Below are 19,462 nucleotides of genomic sequence, written 5' to 3'. Positions count from 1 at the left end.
GTACGTCTTTACCCAAAAGGAGTTAAATATGAGGCGACAAAGATGGCTAGAATTGGTCAAAGACTACGGTTGTGAGATCCTCTATCATCCAGGAAAAGCTAACATTGTAGCTGATGCTCTTAGTCGAAAGTCAGCTCACACGACAGCTCTAAGTACCATCTCCAAACACATAACGGATGACCTGGAAAGAGTTAAGATCTCACTAATATCAGAAACCATCACAACTCAAATAGCATAGCTAACTGCAAGTTCTACTTTAAGGAGAAACCAGTGAATTCTCTACAGCCCCAAACTCTACATTCCTCTACCGTGGACATCTATGTGTATCGTGATGAAGAAATCAAGAAAGAACTACTGAAGAAAGCTCACGAACCATGCTTTTCAATACATCCTGGGAGTACCAAGATGTACCGAGACTTGAAAGCACATTACTGGTGGTGTAACATGAAAAAGGATATTGCTGACTATGTAAGTAAATGCTTGGTTTGTCAACAGGTGAAAGCTCTAAGGCAACGACCACAAGGACTCCTCTAGCCTCTGAATGTTCCAGAGAGGAAATGAGAGCATATTTTCATGGATTTCATCTCAGGACTCTCAAGAACTATTAAAGGCCACAACATGATTTGGGTGATTGTGGATTGACTCACCAAGTCGGTCCATTTCTTACCCTGCAAGGCCACTCATACTATAGAAGCACTAGCTCAAATGTACTTAAAGGAGATTATCTGATTGCATGGAGTCCCAGTATCAATTGTTTCAGACCGAGACCCTCGTTTTGTATCCAAGTTCTGGAAGAGTTTGTAGAAAGCAATAGGCACCCAACTAAATTTCATTACAGCCTTCCATCCACAAATTGATGGCCAGACAAAACGAGTTAATCAGTATCTAGAAGACATGTTGAGGGCATGCACTTTGGATTTTACAGGAGTGTGGGATTCGCAACTGCATCTTATAGAGTTTGCCTGTAATAATCGTCATTAGGCGACAATTGGTATGACTCCCTTTGAAGCCTTATATGGAAAAAAGTGCAGATCCCCGATACACTGGGATGAAGTAGGGGAACGGATGCTATAGGACCTAAATTAGTGCAGCAAACAACGGAGACAATTAAGTTCATTCGGGAAAGAATACGAACAACTCAAAGTAGACAAAAGAGTTATGTTGATAACCGTCGGAAAGAGTTGGAATTCAAAGTAGGAGATCACATATTTCTAAAGGTAGCACCAATAAAAAGTATTATGCGTTTCGGATGAAAAACAAACTTAGCCCTTGCTTTATTGGATCTTTTGAAATATTGGAGTGTGTTGGCCAAGTAGCTTATCAATTAGCATTACCACCAACCCTTTCTACAATACATAATATATTTTCATGTATAGATGCTTCAGAAATACGTATCTGACTTATCACATGTAGTAAACAATGAACCCTTACAAATAAGTGAAAAGTTGGAATATGAAGAGACTCCAATCTGCACCCTTGTAAGAGAAAAGAAGTCACTTGATAATCAGGAAATAAGTTTAGTGAAGGTTCTCTAGAGAAATCAGCAAGTAGAAGAAGCTACATGGGAACGAGAAGATGAAATGATGACCAAATACCTTATCTATTTAAGAACCAAGAAACTTTCGAGGATGAAAGTTCTTAAGGGGGGAAGAATGTAACAACTCAAGTTGTATACAAACATTATAGGAAATTAGATAATGAATGTTAATTAAGATTCAAGATTAAATCTAGATATTAGTAAACAAGTTCTAAGTTTAAGCCACTAGGTTTAAAATTTGGCCTATAAATCTTATTGGTCATTAAATAAATAATAAACATAATATTTATTTGAAAATTATGCAAATATCCAAGTAAAAAAATATCTAGAAAATAAAATAATGACAATATAAGAACATTTGAAGAAAATGGAAAATAATAATAATAATAATAATAAAAAAAATATGTAGAAGGTTTAAGATAACAATGATACATTTTTTAAAAAATAGATAAATATAAAAGAAGATAAATAAATAAATAAATAAATAAACAAATATATATATATATATGTATGTATGTATATATATATATATATATAAAGGAGAGGTCGGTTAAAACTTCCCTATAAGTGGCGTACTTTGTTAAAAAAAAAATTAAGAGCATTTCAAGACCAAACCATAAGGAATAATTAAGATTGTAGTTAAGGTAAGTAGTTTATCTCACTTCTAAGTGTTTTATGGTAGTGTACCTTTGATATGTTGTTTTATTATGTTCTTATTGTTATGTTGCATTATATGTTTAAAACACGTTTCTCTACAAGGGACCCCATGCATTATGTTTGTTTACGACCATGTTAAGATCAAGTTTTAATTAGGTATAAGTTATGCTTCCAGGACTGGCAGAGCATGTATAGTTGCACCCCTCTAGACCCAATCTTACGTTATGTTTATGGTAGGGACTAGCAGGGTATGTATGGTTGCACTCCTCTAGTCCAATCTAATGGTTGATGTTGGATGTGACTCTGACCCTACTGACTGCATGACCCACTAATCATCCGATGGGTTAGTTTTCGCTTAAGTCCTCATCTTCCTAGGGCAGAGAAACTTATGTTGGAAGCATAACCGACCACCCATGTTATTATAAGTTTATGTTTTGGGTCCCAATCACATGTTTTCATAACATGTTGCATGTGATTGTGCATTTGGTCACTACCTTAAGTGAGAACTACTTACTGGATATATTATATACTCATCCTATTTTACAAACTTTGTAGGTAGGGACATAGCGGTGACATGATTGGACGTCGCTCAAGTGGCCAACCATCAAACTCACTATTTTGGTCATATAGGTATTTTGTTTCACTACGTTAATGTTTAAGGATCCTGGTGTTTTGTAAAATAAACTTTTGTATAGTTTTGATACTTAATTCATAAAATTTTAGATGTGTTCTTTTGAAATTTTTACCAAAACGCATCCCATAATAGAAAATCTAAGTATGCATGTCATAGCGGTCAGACCTTATTATGTAAAGATCTGATTGTTACACTAAGCAATGAATATCTATTTATTATTATAATATTCATAATAAATTGTATATACAATTTGTAAGATGATAATATTGATAAAGTAATTAGTAAAATCTTAATCGCAAACAAATATATTAATCCAAATTTAAAATAGTAAAAAATTAATAAGATAATGAAGATATACTACAAATTAAAATCAAAATTGTCATATCGAAATTAAAGATTGATTATTTTTTAATATCTTTGAAATAGTTATATCAAATCAAATACGATAGTTATTAGCAAAATACAAAATTCAAATTGAGTAAAAAATCGCTCCCTTTATCTCTTAAATCCATTAGGTTGTAATCGAATAACAAACTCTTCCATTCATAGTGTATTCTATTCAAAATTGATACACGATATAACAATTACACTATTCGGAAATGATGATACTCGACCATACCAAGGGCAATTTAGGTATTATGAAAGTACCGATCATGTAAGTGGTATGAGTTTCCCAGCAATCTTAATATTTTCGATTTTTGACAAAAATCAAAAGGCACCCCCAAAATGGCCAAAATGCACCATTTCTACCAATTTTCCTTCAAAGAAACACCCCGAAGATATCATCGGAATGGGATGGTATGATCTCGATTCCAGCATAGGCTTAATCGATGTGGGATTATGTAGTTGATTTTTCGATTCATAGTTTCCGTTGAATTAAGTTGTGGTTGCTATTTTATTTATTTATTTATTTTTAAAAAGGAGACTATGGTGGTTTAGAATTGTCGATTTTCTATTATGAGGTTGAAACTTCATGGTGATTATACTTTCTGATGCTTGGAAAATTTGAATTTTGACATTTTATTCATAATTTTTTTAAAATTATAATGTGAGAGGTAGTTGCATTTGAATGTCGAGTGAATACAACTTAAAAAAATTTTACAAAAGAGAAAACAAAGATGGAAAAAATTTTTCCAGTGGGGAATCCAATCTTTGCGTAATCCCCGTTCCGTTCCCTTAGGACGTTTTGATGGAGAATGGAATAAGGGTGGAACGGGAAGCATTTAAAAATTAAAAATTAAAAATTAATTAATTAATTAATTAATTAAAAAAATCAAATTGGCTATTTTTACAATTGTAAAACCTTTTTAATCAGCCATTTCTAAATTCAGTGGCCCGCCCCTTGCCTTTCAGGGGAGCATGAGAAAAGAAATTTACTAGGGCCACAACGATTAACATTGTAGAAGAAGAAGCAGCAGAGGCGGCGGCGGCGGCGCCGGTAGTTGCAGTAGAACCAAAGGAGATCATGGAGAAGGCAGAGGTGGAGCGAAAGGTAGAGGAATCTGTGGAAGAAGATGATCAGGTGGTCAATCCTTGGCAAGTTTCGGCTAAAGATGGAGGTAAAATCGACTATGACAAGCTAATTGACAAATTCGGATGCCAGAGGCTCCAGCAGTCTCTCGTCGACCGAGTCCAGCGGCTAACTTCTCGTCCTCCCCATGTCTTCCTCCGCCGTGGTGTCTTTTTTGCCCATCGGTTTATTTCTCTCTCTCTCTCGAAACTCCCTTTTTGCAGTTCCATAATTGCGGTGATTTGTACTTGACTTTGTTTGATTCTCTCAGGGATTTTGAAGAAATTTTGAATGCGTATGAGAGAGGAGAGAAGTTCTACTTGTATACTGGAAGAGGACCTTCTTCTGAAGCATTGCATTTGGGGCATCTGGTTCCTTTTATGTTTACCAAGTGTGTTTCAGTTTCTTCTTATATTGAATGTCTTGGCCTTTACATATTTATTTCAAGTAATTGAATTGCCAATGCTGTCTATTTCATGGGGAAATTAACTGGAAAATTGTAATAGGTTGAATTATGCTATGAATTTTGTACCCCTTTTTGAAACTGACATGAAAATCTATTTGAGTTCTATGTGGCATTTCACGTTTCTCAATTGATTATGCTTTAATTGAGTTTATGGGTTAGTCGGTACCTTTTGTTTTTTTTCTCACTATCTGAATATAGGTATTGGATGCTTCTGTAGATATTTGCAAGATGCATTTAAGGTGCCCCTTGTAATACAACTCACCGATGATGAGAAGTGTATGTGGAAAAATCTTTCTGTGGAAGAGAGCCAGAGACTTGCTCGTGAGAATGCGAAAGACATCATTGCTTGTGGTTTTGATATCTCGAAAACCTTTATCTTCTCAGATTTTGATTACGTAGGGGGGTGAGATTGAATCTAACAGTCATTTGGTTGGAACTGGTGGATTTTCTGAATGTTTTATATCAAGATTCTGGAGTTTTTAGTTTTGCAAATCTAAATTCGTTGTTGTGTTGATTATAAAAGAACCTAGTTCCTAACTTGGTTTATTTTGGGATTTATTTCACAGTGCTTTCTATAAAAACATGGTGAAAGTTGCCAAATGTGTTACATACAATAAGGTACTCACGTATAATCTAATTATTTCAAATATTTTTAATTTTCAAGATTTCTTTATTAATATTATTATTATGTTGCTTATTTTGATGCGTTGGTCTTGCAAGGTTGTGGGTATTTTTGGGTTTACGGGTGAAGATCATATTGGAAAAGTTAGTTTTCCACCAGTGCAGGTATGGCTCACAACTTTTATCTGGAATAATAAATAATTCTTATTGAAATTTGTTTTGTGTTATCACATCAATTTTCTATCAGATTGGGCCATATCCTCTCCAATATATGATTCTAATTTGTCACATGGATTTTGATATATTCTTTCATAAGAATTATGTTAGGAACCAAGGTAGTATGGGATGCCTTTGTCCCACATTGGTTAGAATGGGATGACCAATGTGGTACTTAAGTGGCTTGGCTCTCCCACCCTAATAGCTAGCTTTTGGGGTGTGGTTCTCCAAGGTGCTTAAGTACCTAACAATGGTATCAGAGCCGGTTGTTGACGTTCCGGAGTGGAACCGGTGGAGGGTTCTGACTGGATGTGGCAGAGTGAAGTACTGCCGGAGCAGCCGCTAGGACGTCGGCTTTCCGGGGATGAGGTATTGTTAGGAACCAAGGTAGTATGGGATGCATTTGTCCCACATTGTGGTTAGAATGAGATGACCAATGTGGTACTTAAGTGGCATGGCTCTCCCACCCCAATAGCTAGCTTTTGGGGTGTGGTTCTCCAAGGTGCTTAAGTACCTAACAAATTAATTCATGATATTTGTACATACAATAGATGCTTTTTTTATATTTAGGATTTTGATAGAAAGAATATATCATCAACTTCTCAAAAATGCAACTTACTTTTCTTGTTCCCAAAAACTCCAATTTTATGAAAATCAAACTTCAGGTTCGTCAGTCTCTCTTCTTAAGAAGAAACAACTTGGTATTGCAAAACTACAAGGCACAAATATTAGCCGATTGACATCTTCTCTTAAGGGGAAAAGGAAATTGTGAGAACTATTCCAATTAGCATAGATTATAAGTATAATACAAAATTCCTGTTGAAGAACTAATTGAATTACATTAAAGCTGAATGGACTGGAACCTTATCTCTCACTCTTTATACCATAAATCACACAAACCACATCACTCTTTATATTATAAAATCAAAAAAAGTACAACCCCAGACCTTATCTAGTAGACCCCCTATAATTAGGAAATATGAAAGCAGAAACAATAGGAAGAATAGGAAGGGGGCACAAATGTAAATGAGGAAGTAGAGGGGAATAAAAGTAGTTAGAAAGGATGAATAATGTGGGGATCACACGAGAGGAATTTGTTACCAAATTTAGTATAAAGCAAGAGGAGGGGAGTGAGGTAGAATATAGAGAAGATTTTAATTTGAAAATAGCTTGCGAGCTTGTAAGGAGGAAGTCTCGACTTCCTAGGCCAATTTCGAGCCAAAACAGTAAATATATAATCGAGTTCTATCATTATCACAATAAATCACACAAACCTTATCACTTTTTGTTTATCTTCATGATTATTTTCTCCCTCTAGCATAATTATAATAGCATCTGTAGGGAAGAGAATAACAATACAGTTACGTGGAAATTCTAGTACAGGGAGAAAAACCACGATATAAAGACTTTTTCTTATTCTTTTTAATCTGATACACTGAATACATAGGGACACACTGTATAAATAGACAGTAAGAAACGTTAGGGGTCTACACAATTACATAAACGCCCCTAGGTTAATAACCCTATTTTCAACACTCCCCCTCAAGTTGGAGCATAAATATCGACAAGGCTCAACTTGCTTACACAATAATCAAAGCTTTGTCTTAGTAACCCTTTTGTAAGAACATTAGCAACTTGTTAATTTGAAGGAATATAAGGGATGCATATGTTTCCACTGTCCAACCTCTCCTTAATGAAATGTCTGTCTATCTCTACGTGTTTAGTTCTGTCATGCTGAACCGGGTTATTTGCAATACTGATGGCAGCTTTATTGTCACAAAACAATTTCATTGGAAGCTCTTTATCTCGCTGGAGATCTGATCACACTTTCTTCAACCAAATTTCTTCACAAATCCCCAGACTCATGACCCTATACTCAGCCTCAACACTACTTCTAGCAACAACTCCTTGTTTCTTACTTCTTCAGGTGATTAGATTATCCCAGAAAAACGTACAGTACTCATACGTCGATTTTCTATCAACAACAGACCCTGCCCAGTCAGAATCAGTGTAGGCTTCAACAGATTGTTTATTATTCTTTCTGAACATTAGACCTTTGCCAGGAGTTCCTTTCAGGTACCGACGGATACGTTCAATTGCTGTCATATGATCCTCACATGGAGCTTGCATAAACTGACTAACAACACCTACTGAATACGAAATATCTGGTCTTGTGTGAGACAAGTAGATCAACATCCCAACCAACCGTTGATACCTTTCTTTATTAACAGGAATTCTATCATTCTTATCACTGAGCTTCGCATTGTACTCTATTGGTGTGTCAACAGGTTTACACCCAGTCATGCCTGTTTCCTTTAGTAAGTCCAGAGTATATTTTCGTTGAGAGACTGATATACCTTCTTTTGAGCGAGCCACTTCCATTCCCAAAAAGTATCTTAGCTTCCCGAGGTCTTTAATTTCAAATTCTCGGGCCATCTCTGTTTTGAGCCTCATGATCTCTGCATCATCATCCCTAGATAAAACAATGTCATCAACGTAGACAATAAGAACAACTATCTTTCCTGATGTCGATCTTTTTATAAAAAGAGTGTGATCAGAATGCACTTGAACATACCCCAGTGTTTTCACAAAAGTTGTGAACCTGTCAAACCAGGCCCCTGGAGACTGTTTCAATCCGTATAACGACTTCTTCAATTTACACACCTTGTTTTTGAATTGACTCTCGAACCTAGGAGGGGGACTCATATAGACTTCCTCTTCAAGTTCCCCATTCAGAAGAACATTTTTAACATCAAGTTGGTGTAGGGACCAATCTTTATTTACCGCAACTGACAAGAGCACTCGAATAGTGTTAAGTTTAGCCACAGGAGAAAAAGTTTTAGAATAATCTACTCCATAAGTCTGAATAAAGCCTCTTGCAACGAGTCTAGCCTTGTACCGGTCAATCGTCCCATCTGACTTGTATTTTATAGTAAACACCCATTTACATTCAACTGTTTTGTGCCCTTCAGGCAAAGCCACTTGTTCCCAACTTCCATTCTTCTCGAGAGCTCTCATTTCTTTCATAATAGCAGATCGCCATTCTGGTTTTTTCATTGCAACACTTATGTCATTTGGAACCACCTCAGTGTCCAAACTAGTAGTGAGTGCTTTGAACTCGGATGCCAGATTACTATACGTCATGTAACAATGCATAGGGTATTTAGTACATGAACGAGTGTCTTTCCTCAGAGCTATAGGAAGATCAAGCGATGCAGCACGTTCTTTCAACTCTCCAGGCTCCTCACCATGATCGACTATCTGTGTATCAGAAACTTCAGTAGTATCCTCCACATCATCATTAGCAAGAATCATTTCATTCTCTGCAGTTTCTCCTTCTGTCACTCTTTCAGTATTACTGCTTCCTTCTCCCTTGTCTTGCCTACATTCATCAGTCTCCATACATACATCAACATCATTAATTTTAGGAATATACGTACCTGGATCTGATGGCGGGTTTGACTCATGCACTGGAGCTGACAGTTCTGGTTCGACAGGTGACACTGCTTCCTTCCTGAGATTCTTCCTATAGTAAGTTCTCCAAGGAACTTGGTTGGTAGGAAGGACCAGACTGTCATGCTCAGAACTAGGTTTAGACAAGGTTTGAATGGAAGTTGACTCTAAGGGAATAGCATAAGATGATTAGTTAGTCTCTTCATTCATGTTCTCCCCCTGAAGATGACTAACAGGGAAAAACGGCTGATCCTTGAGGAAGGTGACATCCATGGAGACATAGTACTTACGAGATGACGGGTGATAGCACTTATATCCACGTTGATGGAGTGGATATCCAACAAATACACACTTCTGAGCACGAGGAGTAAATTTTATGCAGTTTGGACCATGGGAGTGAACAAAGGCAACATAACCAAAGACTCGAGGAGGAACATTGGAGAATTAACCGAGTGGTTGGGAAGGACTCTTTAAACAGTTCTAAAGGAGTATGAAGATGAAGAATACGAGAGGACATCCGATTAATGAGATGGGCAACAATGAGAACTGCATCCCCCCACAGGTATGACGGAAGAGTGGCAGATAACATAAGAGACTGGGCTACTTCAACCAGATGACGATTTTTCCGCTCTCCATTTTGTTGCGCAATGTACGCACACGAGCTCTGGTGGACAATACCCTTAGAAACAAGGAAATCCCTGAAGGAGGCATTGAAGAATTCTCGCCCATTATCACTTCGTAAAATTCCAATCTTTGTTTTGATCTGAGTTTTGACAGTTGAATAAAATTGTTGGAAAATAGATGACACCTCAGATTTTTCAGTGAAGAGGAAGACCCAGGTAAGGTAGGTGTGATCGTCTATAAATGTGACAAACCACCGTTTTCCAGTGGAAGTGGTAACCGGCGAGGGGCCCCATAGATCACTATGAACAAGGGAAAAAGGACTCGAGGGTTTGTAAGACTGGGACCGGAAAGAAACACGACTTTGCTTGGCACGAATACACACATCACAATTTAAAGAAGAAGTATTAACATTGTGAAATAAATGCAGAAACAAATACTTCATATATTGAAAATTTGGATGTCCTAAACGGAAATGCCACAACATAAAGTCATATTCAGAAACAGAAAAATTTAACGACATAAACCTAGTTTGATGATCCTCTCTAGTGGAAGCTTCTTCAGAAAGGAAGTAGAGTCCCTTATCGTGCCGGGTAGTGCCAATCGTCATCCCGATTTCAGATCCTGAAACAAAACGGAATCCGGTGAGAAAATTGCCTTACACTTCAAATCCCCTGTAATTTTACTGATAGACAACAGGGTTATAAGTGATTTTAGGCACATGTAAAGTATCACGCAAAATTAAACCGTCAAATGGGGAGATATGACCTTTTCCCGCAACAGGAGCAAAAGACCCGTCTGCAATGTGAATACGCTCATTTCCAGCACTTGGGTTGTATGACATAAACAATTCTAAAGAACTCGTAAGATGATCTGTGGCCCCTGAGTCCACAATCCATAGTTTTTACCATTCATACTAATAAGGCCAAACGAAAGGAAATTACATGACTGTGCAATAGCACTCACCCCAATCGTACTCAAGTTGTTCTTACTATCAACGGAAGACTGTTTCTGAGTCTGTTCATTTGCTGAGTCACTTACCAGGGCACGACCAGTATTAGATTTGTCATGAGACTGTCGTCGCCTATTGTTTGGAGGTTTCCCGTGCAATTTCCAACACTGGTCCTTTGTGTGCCAGAGCTTCTTACAATGTTCACACACAGGTGGGGTTTTTTATCGCCATCAGCACTGGACGACTTTGCGACGAAGGCGACTGCATCAGTTGTAGGAATGGGATTATTTATGGCACACGATCGATCCTCTTCCAGCCGTATTTCAGAGCAGACTTCTTTGAGTGAAGGAGTCGGGCACTGGCCCAATATCTGACTACGGGCACAATCAAATTTAGGATTTAATCCAGCCAAGAACACGTAAACACGGTCTGCCTCTTCGATTTTCAAGTATTGGGCCCCATCTTGTGCACAGTTGCAGACAATCTCTCGACACAAGTCCATCTCTTGCCACAACATTGATAGTTTGTTAAAATAAGAAGTAACATCCATGGATCCTTATTTGCATTCATGGACCTGTTTGTGGAGCGTATATAGTCGAGAGGCATTCTGTCTTTTTGAGTATAAATCTTGCGCTGCCTTCCAGATATCCTTGGCGGTTGCAGCATATAGTAGTGGTTGTTTTCCTATTTGAGGTTCCATACTATTCACCAAAACAGAACGTAACAGCGAGTCTTCTCCTTTCTAGATTCATTCTTGTGGATTGTGTGGAGCTGGCTTTGGAATTTCCCCTGTCAAGTACCCAAATTTGTGACGCTCTTCCAAGGCCATTCGGATTGATTGGGACCAGGAGAAATAATTCTGGCCATTTAATTTTTCCCCTACAAAAAATCTCGTAGAATTGCCCATCGAACCAGATAAATAAGAAATATTTGGCAAAACAGGGAACGAGTTTACCAGATTCTCTGAATAAACTGGTTGAACCGGATGGGGATTTGCGCCAAACATCGTATCCAAATATGAAATCTATTGTTGCAGATAAGCCAACCGTTGTCTTAAATCGTCTGGGTAATGGGTCGAACTACAAGCGGTTGGAAATGGGGCTGCCACTGTCGGCTGGAAGGAGGTTGCCGGCATATGTGAAGACCCCAGGCGGTTGGACTGCTCGAGGTGGCCGTCGGCTCGTCACTGGTCAAACATACCTAGGGTAGAAAACGAATGGACCGGATCTGCAAAAGTTGTCGTGACCGGATCTGCACTGGTTGTGTTCGGCGCCACTCCTTGTAGAACGGATGGACCTGTCGTGGAAGAGTAGGCCGGCGCGAAATCAACCGGTACAGAAGTCTGTGAAGGTCTGGAGGGCTGCGACGGCGCGAGATCTGTCTGTCCTTCGAGGGTTTGCCCGGGTTCAGCGCGGAAGAACCCGATCGCGACCGGATCTGTGCGATCTGTCTGCCCTTCGCGGGTTCGGCTGGGTTCTGCATGGAGGAGCCCGATCGGCGCTTTTGTTTGGTGCGGCGGCTCCCACTGACGGCAGCTCGCCATCAACTGCAACTGGATGGTAGAAAGTAACTCCGGTAGGGCTGCTTGAAAACACTCCTTTACAGCCGCTCGAATAGCAGTTTTCATATCAAAACTCGAAGATCCATCAGCAGAAGACGACTGTGGTTGGTTCTCTTCCATAATGGCTAGGGTTTCGTCCTCGAGCTCTGATACCATGTTAAAAATAAAAGTAGGGAAGAGAATAACAACATAGTTACGTGGAAATTCTAGTATAGGGAGAAAAACCACGATATAGAGACTTTTTCTTATTTTTTTTAATTTGATACACTGAATACATAGGGACACACTGTATAAATAGACAGTAGAAAACCCTAGGGGTCTACACAATTACATAAATGCCCCTAGGTTAATAACGCTGTAGTATCACTACGTTGTCTATGGAATTATTTGCTGAGTAATCTAACCTTTTCTTCCATCATCATCCCACTCTAATGCAGGCAGTTCCTTCATTTCCGAGTTCATTCCCACATCTTTTCTCTGGCAAGGATGATCTTCGGTGCTTAATACCTTGTGCTATTGATCAGGTATTGCTGATTGTTTCTCCTTGCACACGTTTTTGTTCACCTTGTTAAATAGCATTTACCACATTGGAATGGTCATATGATCTGGGTTTGATATTTTACTTTTGGTCCGTGATTGATTTTTCCTCTAATTGCGTGGATTTTTTGTTGATTCTCCAGGATCCTTATTTTCGAATGACAAGGGATGTAGCTCCTCGCTTAGGATATCATAAACCTGCATTGATCGAATCTTCTTTCTTTCCCGCTCTGCAGGTAACGCCACAATTCTTATGGTTCATCATGTTAAAAGTTAATTATATAGAACATTGTTTTATTTATTTCTCCTTAAGAAGTTTACTGCATACTAAAAAAATTTGGTTCCCTACTCCCTAGTTTAATGTAAAATATGTTGCCAGGAATTTTTGTGAATTGTGCAACTGCTTTCTTATTATTTCAGTATCTGATTTGCAGGGGGAGACAGGAAAGATGTCCGCAAGTGATCCTAATTCTGCCATATATGTGACTGATTCTGCAAAGGACATAAAAAACAAGGTCTTAGTTTCTTTCTTTTATAATGGGTTTTCTATTGGGACTTTCATGTGGAAAAAATAGTTTATTGTCCCTGAAGTTTCAAGATGTGGAAACTGGGTTACTTATCCATGCGCTTTTTTTTCGTTGGGGGGGGGGGGGGTGGAGACAATAATAAAAATGTCTGTTTCCCTTCCAACCATTAAGTCAATGAAGTGTTGAAGCTGCTCAGTTTTGAAAGCTTTCATTCCTTGGGAATCTTAAACTCCAAAAGCATCAGAACAATGAATATATTTATTTGGAAACTGACATTTCTGCACTCGTTTTCCGTATGTAGTGTTTTGAGAAATAATCTATTGGGAAGTACAAATATGATTACAATTGAATTTCTGTAATGAACTTAATATCTTTTTATTCATAAAATTCTATACCCAATGTTAAATTGGATGGATTACTTCGTAGCTTTGTGGACAGCCTTACTAGTGATTTAAGTAGACTTTTCTGACTTCCACGAATAAGTTTTGAGAATAGTTTAGTGCAAAGGCATCTTGGAGCAAAATTTGTGATGTGATCTTAGGAGGTCATGCGACTGTATGTTCAAATTAATTTTATATATTTTAAAAAATCAGTATGAAATAAGTGGATTGGTAGAATGTGCTTTGCTTTTGAGCCAGTAAAGGTTGGATAAGAAGACTTTTGCATGAGAACTGTTTCCTCTCCATTTCATGAAACTGTAGAAGCTGTAAGCCTGAGTCTCTCTCTGTGAACTACATGGATTGTCCAGTTATCAGAGAAATGTAATGTAGGGTTTTATAAGTTGTTCTTAGGGAGTGTTATCAGAAACGCTCTGGGAGGAGTTTGTTTCAAAGTTTTTGAGGTGCATTTGGATATGACATCTGTGTTCTTTCTGAATAAGTATTAACTTCCTCATCCATTCTCCAGCCAACTTGAAGTTTTTCTAGATGCTTACAAATTCTAAATCTGTCTCCTGGTTAGAGAAATAATGTTCAGAGGGGGAATTGCCTAGTTCTCACCAGGAATTAGTCTATTTGAAAGGTTTTGTTAATTTTCTGGATAACTTTTGTGTAAAGGTTCTATATATGACCAAGGAGAATGCTGTTAGTCACTTAATCGAGGGTATCCTTGAGGTCATTTGTGAATGTTGTGATGGGACTAACATTTTCGTAAAGAAACCATTGTATGTTTGTTACGTACAAAGTGAACCAAATCTCAACTTGGGTAAAATTGACTTAAAGGTTGCTGAAGGCATCTGGTACTGGTGTTATGATGGTGAGCAAGTTAAAAGACAACTAGTGAGAGCGAACAAAGTGGGTTTGAGAGTTGATTGAAGAACTATGATGAGAACATTGTATGCGATTGAGATGGGGAGTAGCTGAAGAAACTGAAGATGAAGATTGTGGAGGCAAACACCATCAATAGAGGAAGGGATGCTCGATGAATAAGGCAAAGTGGCACATAAGATGAAGTAAGAAACATCCGTTTTGATGGTGTAGTTTTTTTAAGAGAGGGGTCTAGGGGCGATGGAGGCAAACACTGACAATAGAGGACGGGATGCTCAATGGATCAGGCAAGGTGGCATATTATATGAATTTAGAAGTTTCAATATTTATGGTGTACTTCCTGTAAGAGAGGGGTCAAAGGAGGGCTAAAGCTTGGGATGATCCCATCAATGCTTGAATGACAAAGCAGGAAGATTGGGTTAACATCTCAGTTCTCATATTATGGGCAGGTGGGTTGAAACTTTGGGTAGAAGTTGGGGTTGGACATTCTGGATTCCTCTCTATTAAGTCATCAATATTTTGGGAGCAACAACTCATTCATGGGCTAAAATATTTGGAGGAGTATTAAGCCCCGCTCTAGTAGATTACATCTGGATCTTTGTGAGTAAAGAACTCGACCCCAATGGAAAATGACCAATCGCCCTGTCTCTGACTTGCACTTCATCTTTTGGTAATGTGAGTAAGACAATTACTTGTTCACAATGGCAGACATCACTAAAGTTAGAAGTCCTGATCATTGGGAAATTAGTTATTGGAATTTGAGATCAAAGCTGTGTCAGCTAAATGGTGGAGAGTCATGACCACATTCATCAGAATATTTGACATGGTTGTGATGCCATGAAAAGTGTATGGGACCGGGTATGCATTGTGATGGTTGAACTCGGTGTTTGGGTTGGATCATTGGTCCCATGACCATGGCATTTCTACATCCCCAACAAGGCATCTAGATCTCAGGGTACAATAATACACTAGCAAGTTTCAAATTAGTTACCTTGAATTGGGAAGGCAATTGTGCCATTCTACCATGATTATTTAATTCACACCTTGAGGATAAGGTATTAAGAGTTGCTCAAGGCTAGGGCGTTGAATGGTTGCTTGGACCTAAGCTTTGTCGTGGAGAATCTATGGTCCCTCAATTTACTCAAGATTCGACTTTTTTTTTAATAATATATATATATATATATTATTATTATTATTATTTAAAGTTTTCATTAGAATAGTCATTTGGTTAGGTGTACTCTTTGTGTCCTTCACCCTCTTTATTTCTGTAGTGACCCATTTCACGACTATTTGGATCTTTTTAGTTTATACTACTACTAATCCCCAAGAAAGTAGAAATGTGAATTATCTCTACAATACTACTTAAATGCGATGCTTACAAGTTTAATTATAATTTCAAAAGCTTTGATTTCAGTTTTTTGTGAAGTTGCTTATTTATTTTTAACTATGTGGCAATTCTATTGTTCGTCTTTGTGATAATAATAATATGTACGTGTAGTTCTCTAGGTATGACTGGGTAGTGATTTCTAGATTCTATGCTTCCCAATCTTTTATTCTGTAACTGGAAAAGTGTGTTCACTTCATCCAATATTCTTACAATGCCATTACTTTGCCGTTTCTTTCGTCATTGGGATTATGTTTATTTTCTTCAGATTAACAAATATGCATTCTCCGGGGGGCAAGATTCTATAGAGAAGCATAGATTATATGGTGCAAATCTCGAGGTATCTTTTCATTTATTGTTGTGCCATAAAGTTGACATTTAAAAAAAATATCATGCGATATTATATTTACTCATGATATATGACTTCAAAGTAATAAAAAGGAAAATAGATCACTATGATTGTGTCTTTAGACTCTGTTCTTGTTAATATCAAGACCCAAATACAACACGGCATAAACTTACTCAAACCCATTTTAATATCTGTTTTCAAATATATTTGTATGCTGCGCTGTATAATATATAATCATAAGGTTATTCCCAGTATGGTATTGAAGGGTAAGGGTTCAGCTAGTCTTTCTAGTAGTGGTGGACTGGATGCACCTAGTTGATCATGGATGGGAGATCTTTCTATTCTGAGCAGTGTAGAAGAGTTTGGAAGGGAGATGCTTCAGGTTCTCTTGCAATTCTGGCTTTCTTGGCTTGATGGGTCAAGTGGAGTTCCTAGGAATAAATTTTTTTCTTCGCTTTTCATTGTGGAATTAGCACTAATTATAGGATTCAACATATGAGTACTAACATTCTCCATCGAGCCTAATTTATGTCCTTTGCAAGAGTTCTTCCAAAACTATAAATCACATATTCTCAATGGTTCTGCCCAGATGTGACTTGATGTTGATGAAATCTTTTTATACCTTTTGGTTTTGTGTTAACTTTGTACTCCCTAACTGGACACAAAATTTGATGCTCTCTCTTTGGTGTTATCCTCAACGTGGAATCCACAGTTCTTTGGCTTCCTTTCTTTAGACGAGTTTTGTGGGATACTATTATCTAGGTAGCTTCTAGATGTAGCTATCATTGGAAAGGGATTTTATAATTATTATTCTTTTCTTCAAATTGAAATGCCTTTTTTTTACCTCGAAATTCTGTATATATTTATTTGTATATTCTATTGCATTCGTAGTTTCTTATCATAAAAAGTACTTGAATGAAGAAGGTCCAATGTGGTTCAAAATTCAAATTTCATCAACGTTTTTTTTTTCATTTTTGCATGCTCTATGCATTAACACGTTAATGTTATGCTCCCCTGCTTCCAAGATTATAGTCAGCATTCGAGTCTGCCTGAGAAGAAAATAGGAACCTAAAATTAAGGTATCGTGCCAATGCCAATTTCTAATGTGGTTTTTTTTTGGGGTCAATTTTACTATAAACTATCCAGGTGGATATACCCATCAAATATTTGAACTTTTTCCTTGACGATGATGCTGAACTTGAACATATAACAAAGGTGAGACTGCTGGTTCCATAATGGAGTTGATATTTCGATCATCCCTTTTGCTCATCTTTACAATGTTTTGGCCCCCTAAACCCTATATCAGAAAAATAGATTTTTTTTCAATTCTTTCTTTTTTTTAATTCAGGAGTATGGTGCTGGACGCATGCTAACAGGTGAAGTGAAGCAGCGCCTTATTCAAGTATTAACTGAAATGGTAGAAAGACATCGTAGAGCTCGTGCTGCTGTGACAGATGAGGTAAGTTTGTTTCATTCTTTGTGTGATAGTGTGATGGAAATTCATCCTCTAATCATGGCTGTTATAATCGTTATTACATTTTTAATGTTTGGGATGGCTATAATAATTCTCGATACCATTATGCCATTTCTTTCCCTTTTTAATGAAAAACCAACTATTATGCTATTTTTTGTTTTAAATAAACATACCTGATCATAAATTTTAGGAGAAACTCATTTTTTTGACACTTGTACTTGGTTGTTGATTGAGAGAATCAAGGTTAACCCCAAAATTTTTATTTCATGAAATTTAGTTTGAACTTGAATAAGTGGGGAAAGTTAGTAACCTTAGCCGATTTATTCTTTTCTCCTTTTTTCCTTCTTCTTTTATATATATATATAAAGATTTTTACTTGTGGTAATTTTTTTTTAAATATATGAAGAACAATAGTGTTACAAATAATGAATATGATGAGGTTTAAGAAAATAGAGCATTATTTTAGAGTGTTGGAAAAAATGATTAATTTTAAAGAATAATCTTTCTTTTTTTGAAAAGGAATTTTAAAGAATAATCTTGAGTTATAAAATTTTAAAAAATAGTGGGAAATAAGACACCTGTGCAGGGGAGTAAGTTTTGCCATTTAGCTGGGTTTTGTCATTGAGTTATTTATTTATTTTATTTTACTTTCTTGATTATGTGACTTTTATTTGGGCATAGAGGTCAAATTTGTTTTCTTTAAATCCTTGAAGGATACAAATACAAATAGACAAGCAATATAAATAAAGCAACAATCTATGCATGCTGAGGCATGGATTTCAGCTTAGTTAAGCATCAAGTTATCTATTAATAGAAGTTTAATGCTCTTGAGAATTGAAACTTCAAAAGAGAGAGAAAAACAAAATGCTCTCCTTGGTTTCCTATCAAGAATACTATTGAGCATTGAAATATGTTAGACCACCTCAGTTCAGTTGAATGCATGAGATATTTTGTTGGCTGGTATGGCCTACTTATATTTGTTTTGCTTCCTTTTCAGATGGTTGATGCTTTCATGGCAGTCAGACCCCTTCCTAATATGTTCGACTAAAGAACTCATTCTTCGAACTGCTATTTACCATTTAATTCAAGGGGCCTGCATTAGATGAGACACGGCGGGACGGGGGCTCGTGTCTCTACTCTCTAGTCGAATTAGTTATCAGTCAGTCCACCCAAATTGTCTTAATACCACTTATGAACCTGAGGGCTTTTCCTTTTCCAACATTAACTTTCTAGAGATCCTATATTTACCCAAATTTTGTATTATTAGGGAAGCAATGTTATACAATGCTGTTTGGCAGTATATCTTTTTAGGTGTTTTGGGAGCATTGGAGTTTTTTGGTATTGAGGATTGGGCAAGAGTTTGTTTGATTTCAGCCACAGAAAAAGTGCTAAAAAATTAAAGATTCTTCATGACTCATTTTGCAAAACTATATGATGACTAATGAGTTTTTGGAGGATTTGTACAAAATGGAATTTGATTTTGTTGGTAGGTTTATATGCATGATTCATTGAATTGTATCCAATTGTGTTTTGGGTGGGAGGTAATGGTACAAAAATTGTGGAGTGATTGGAAAATGATGGCTGTTAATAAAAAAAATTTATCGAAAAATATATTTTTGGTTCTTAGGTTTTGGATTTAGATTTCAAAATATTACTTTCAAGTAAATGTAATCAATCAGTCTTAATATGAAAAGTGGA

General features: G+C 37.1%; 1 protein-coding gene across 2 annotated transcripts; it reads left to right on the top strand.

Moving 5' to 3' along the window:
• Positions 1 to 3,607: 3,607 nt before the first annotated feature.
• Positions 3,608 to 19,232, top strand: LOC120081690 (Nucleotidylyl transferase superfamily protein). Of its 2 annotated transcripts, XM_090315675.1 has the most exons (13): positions 3,608 to 3,626; positions 4,182 to 4,523; positions 4,610 to 4,729; positions 5,022 to 5,207; positions 5,371 to 5,422; positions 5,525 to 5,590; positions 12,666 to 12,752; positions 12,909 to 13,001; positions 13,200 to 13,280; positions 16,210 to 16,281; positions 17,437 to 17,505; positions 17,639 to 17,749; positions 18,762 to 19,232. In XM_090315675.1, exons 2-13 carry the CDS (start codon positions 4,294 to 4,296, stop codon positions 18,810 to 18,812), a joined length of 1,218 nt encoding a protein of 405 aa, XP_090171801.1. In that variant the 5' UTR covers positions 3,608 to 3,626; positions 4,182 to 4,293; the 3' UTR covers positions 18,813 to 19,232. The 2 variants fall into 2 exon arrangements, with proteins under 2 accessions (XP_090171801.1, XP_038892706.1); XM_039036778.2 differs by lacking the exon at positions 3,608 to 3,626 and having other exon boundaries at positions 3,964 to 4,523.
• Positions 19,233 to 19,462: the final 230 nt, after the last annotated feature.

The sequence above is a fragment of the Benincasa hispida genome, chromosome 7 (assembly GCF_027475165.1).
Source record: "Benincasa hispida cultivar pf3 chromosome 7, pf3_genome.v1.1, whole genome shotgun sequence".
Classification (NCBI taxonomy): Eukaryota; Viridiplantae; Streptophyta; class Magnoliopsida; order Cucurbitales; family Cucurbitaceae; genus Benincasa; species Benincasa hispida.
The sequence above is the reverse complement of the archived record's forward strand: the minus strand, read 5'-3'. Positions and strand labels throughout refer to the sequence as shown.

What these genes read in the sequence shown, in the direction of transcription:
- LOC120081690 (XM_090315675.1), top strand. Translation starts at nt 4,294, where the DNA reads ATGGAGAAGGCAGAGGTGGAGCGAAAGGTAGAGGAATCTGTGGAAGAA. An exon ending in CTTTCTTTCCCGCTCTGCAG is followed by an intron (nt 13,002 to 13,199) that starts GTAACGCCACAA and finishes TCTGATTTGCAG; the next exon opens with GGGGAGACAGGAAAGATGTC. An exon ending in GTGCTGCTGTGACAGATGAG is followed by an intron (nt 17,750 to 18,761) that starts GTAAGTTTGTTT and finishes CTTCCTTTTCAG; the next exon opens with ATGGTTGATGCTTTCATGGC.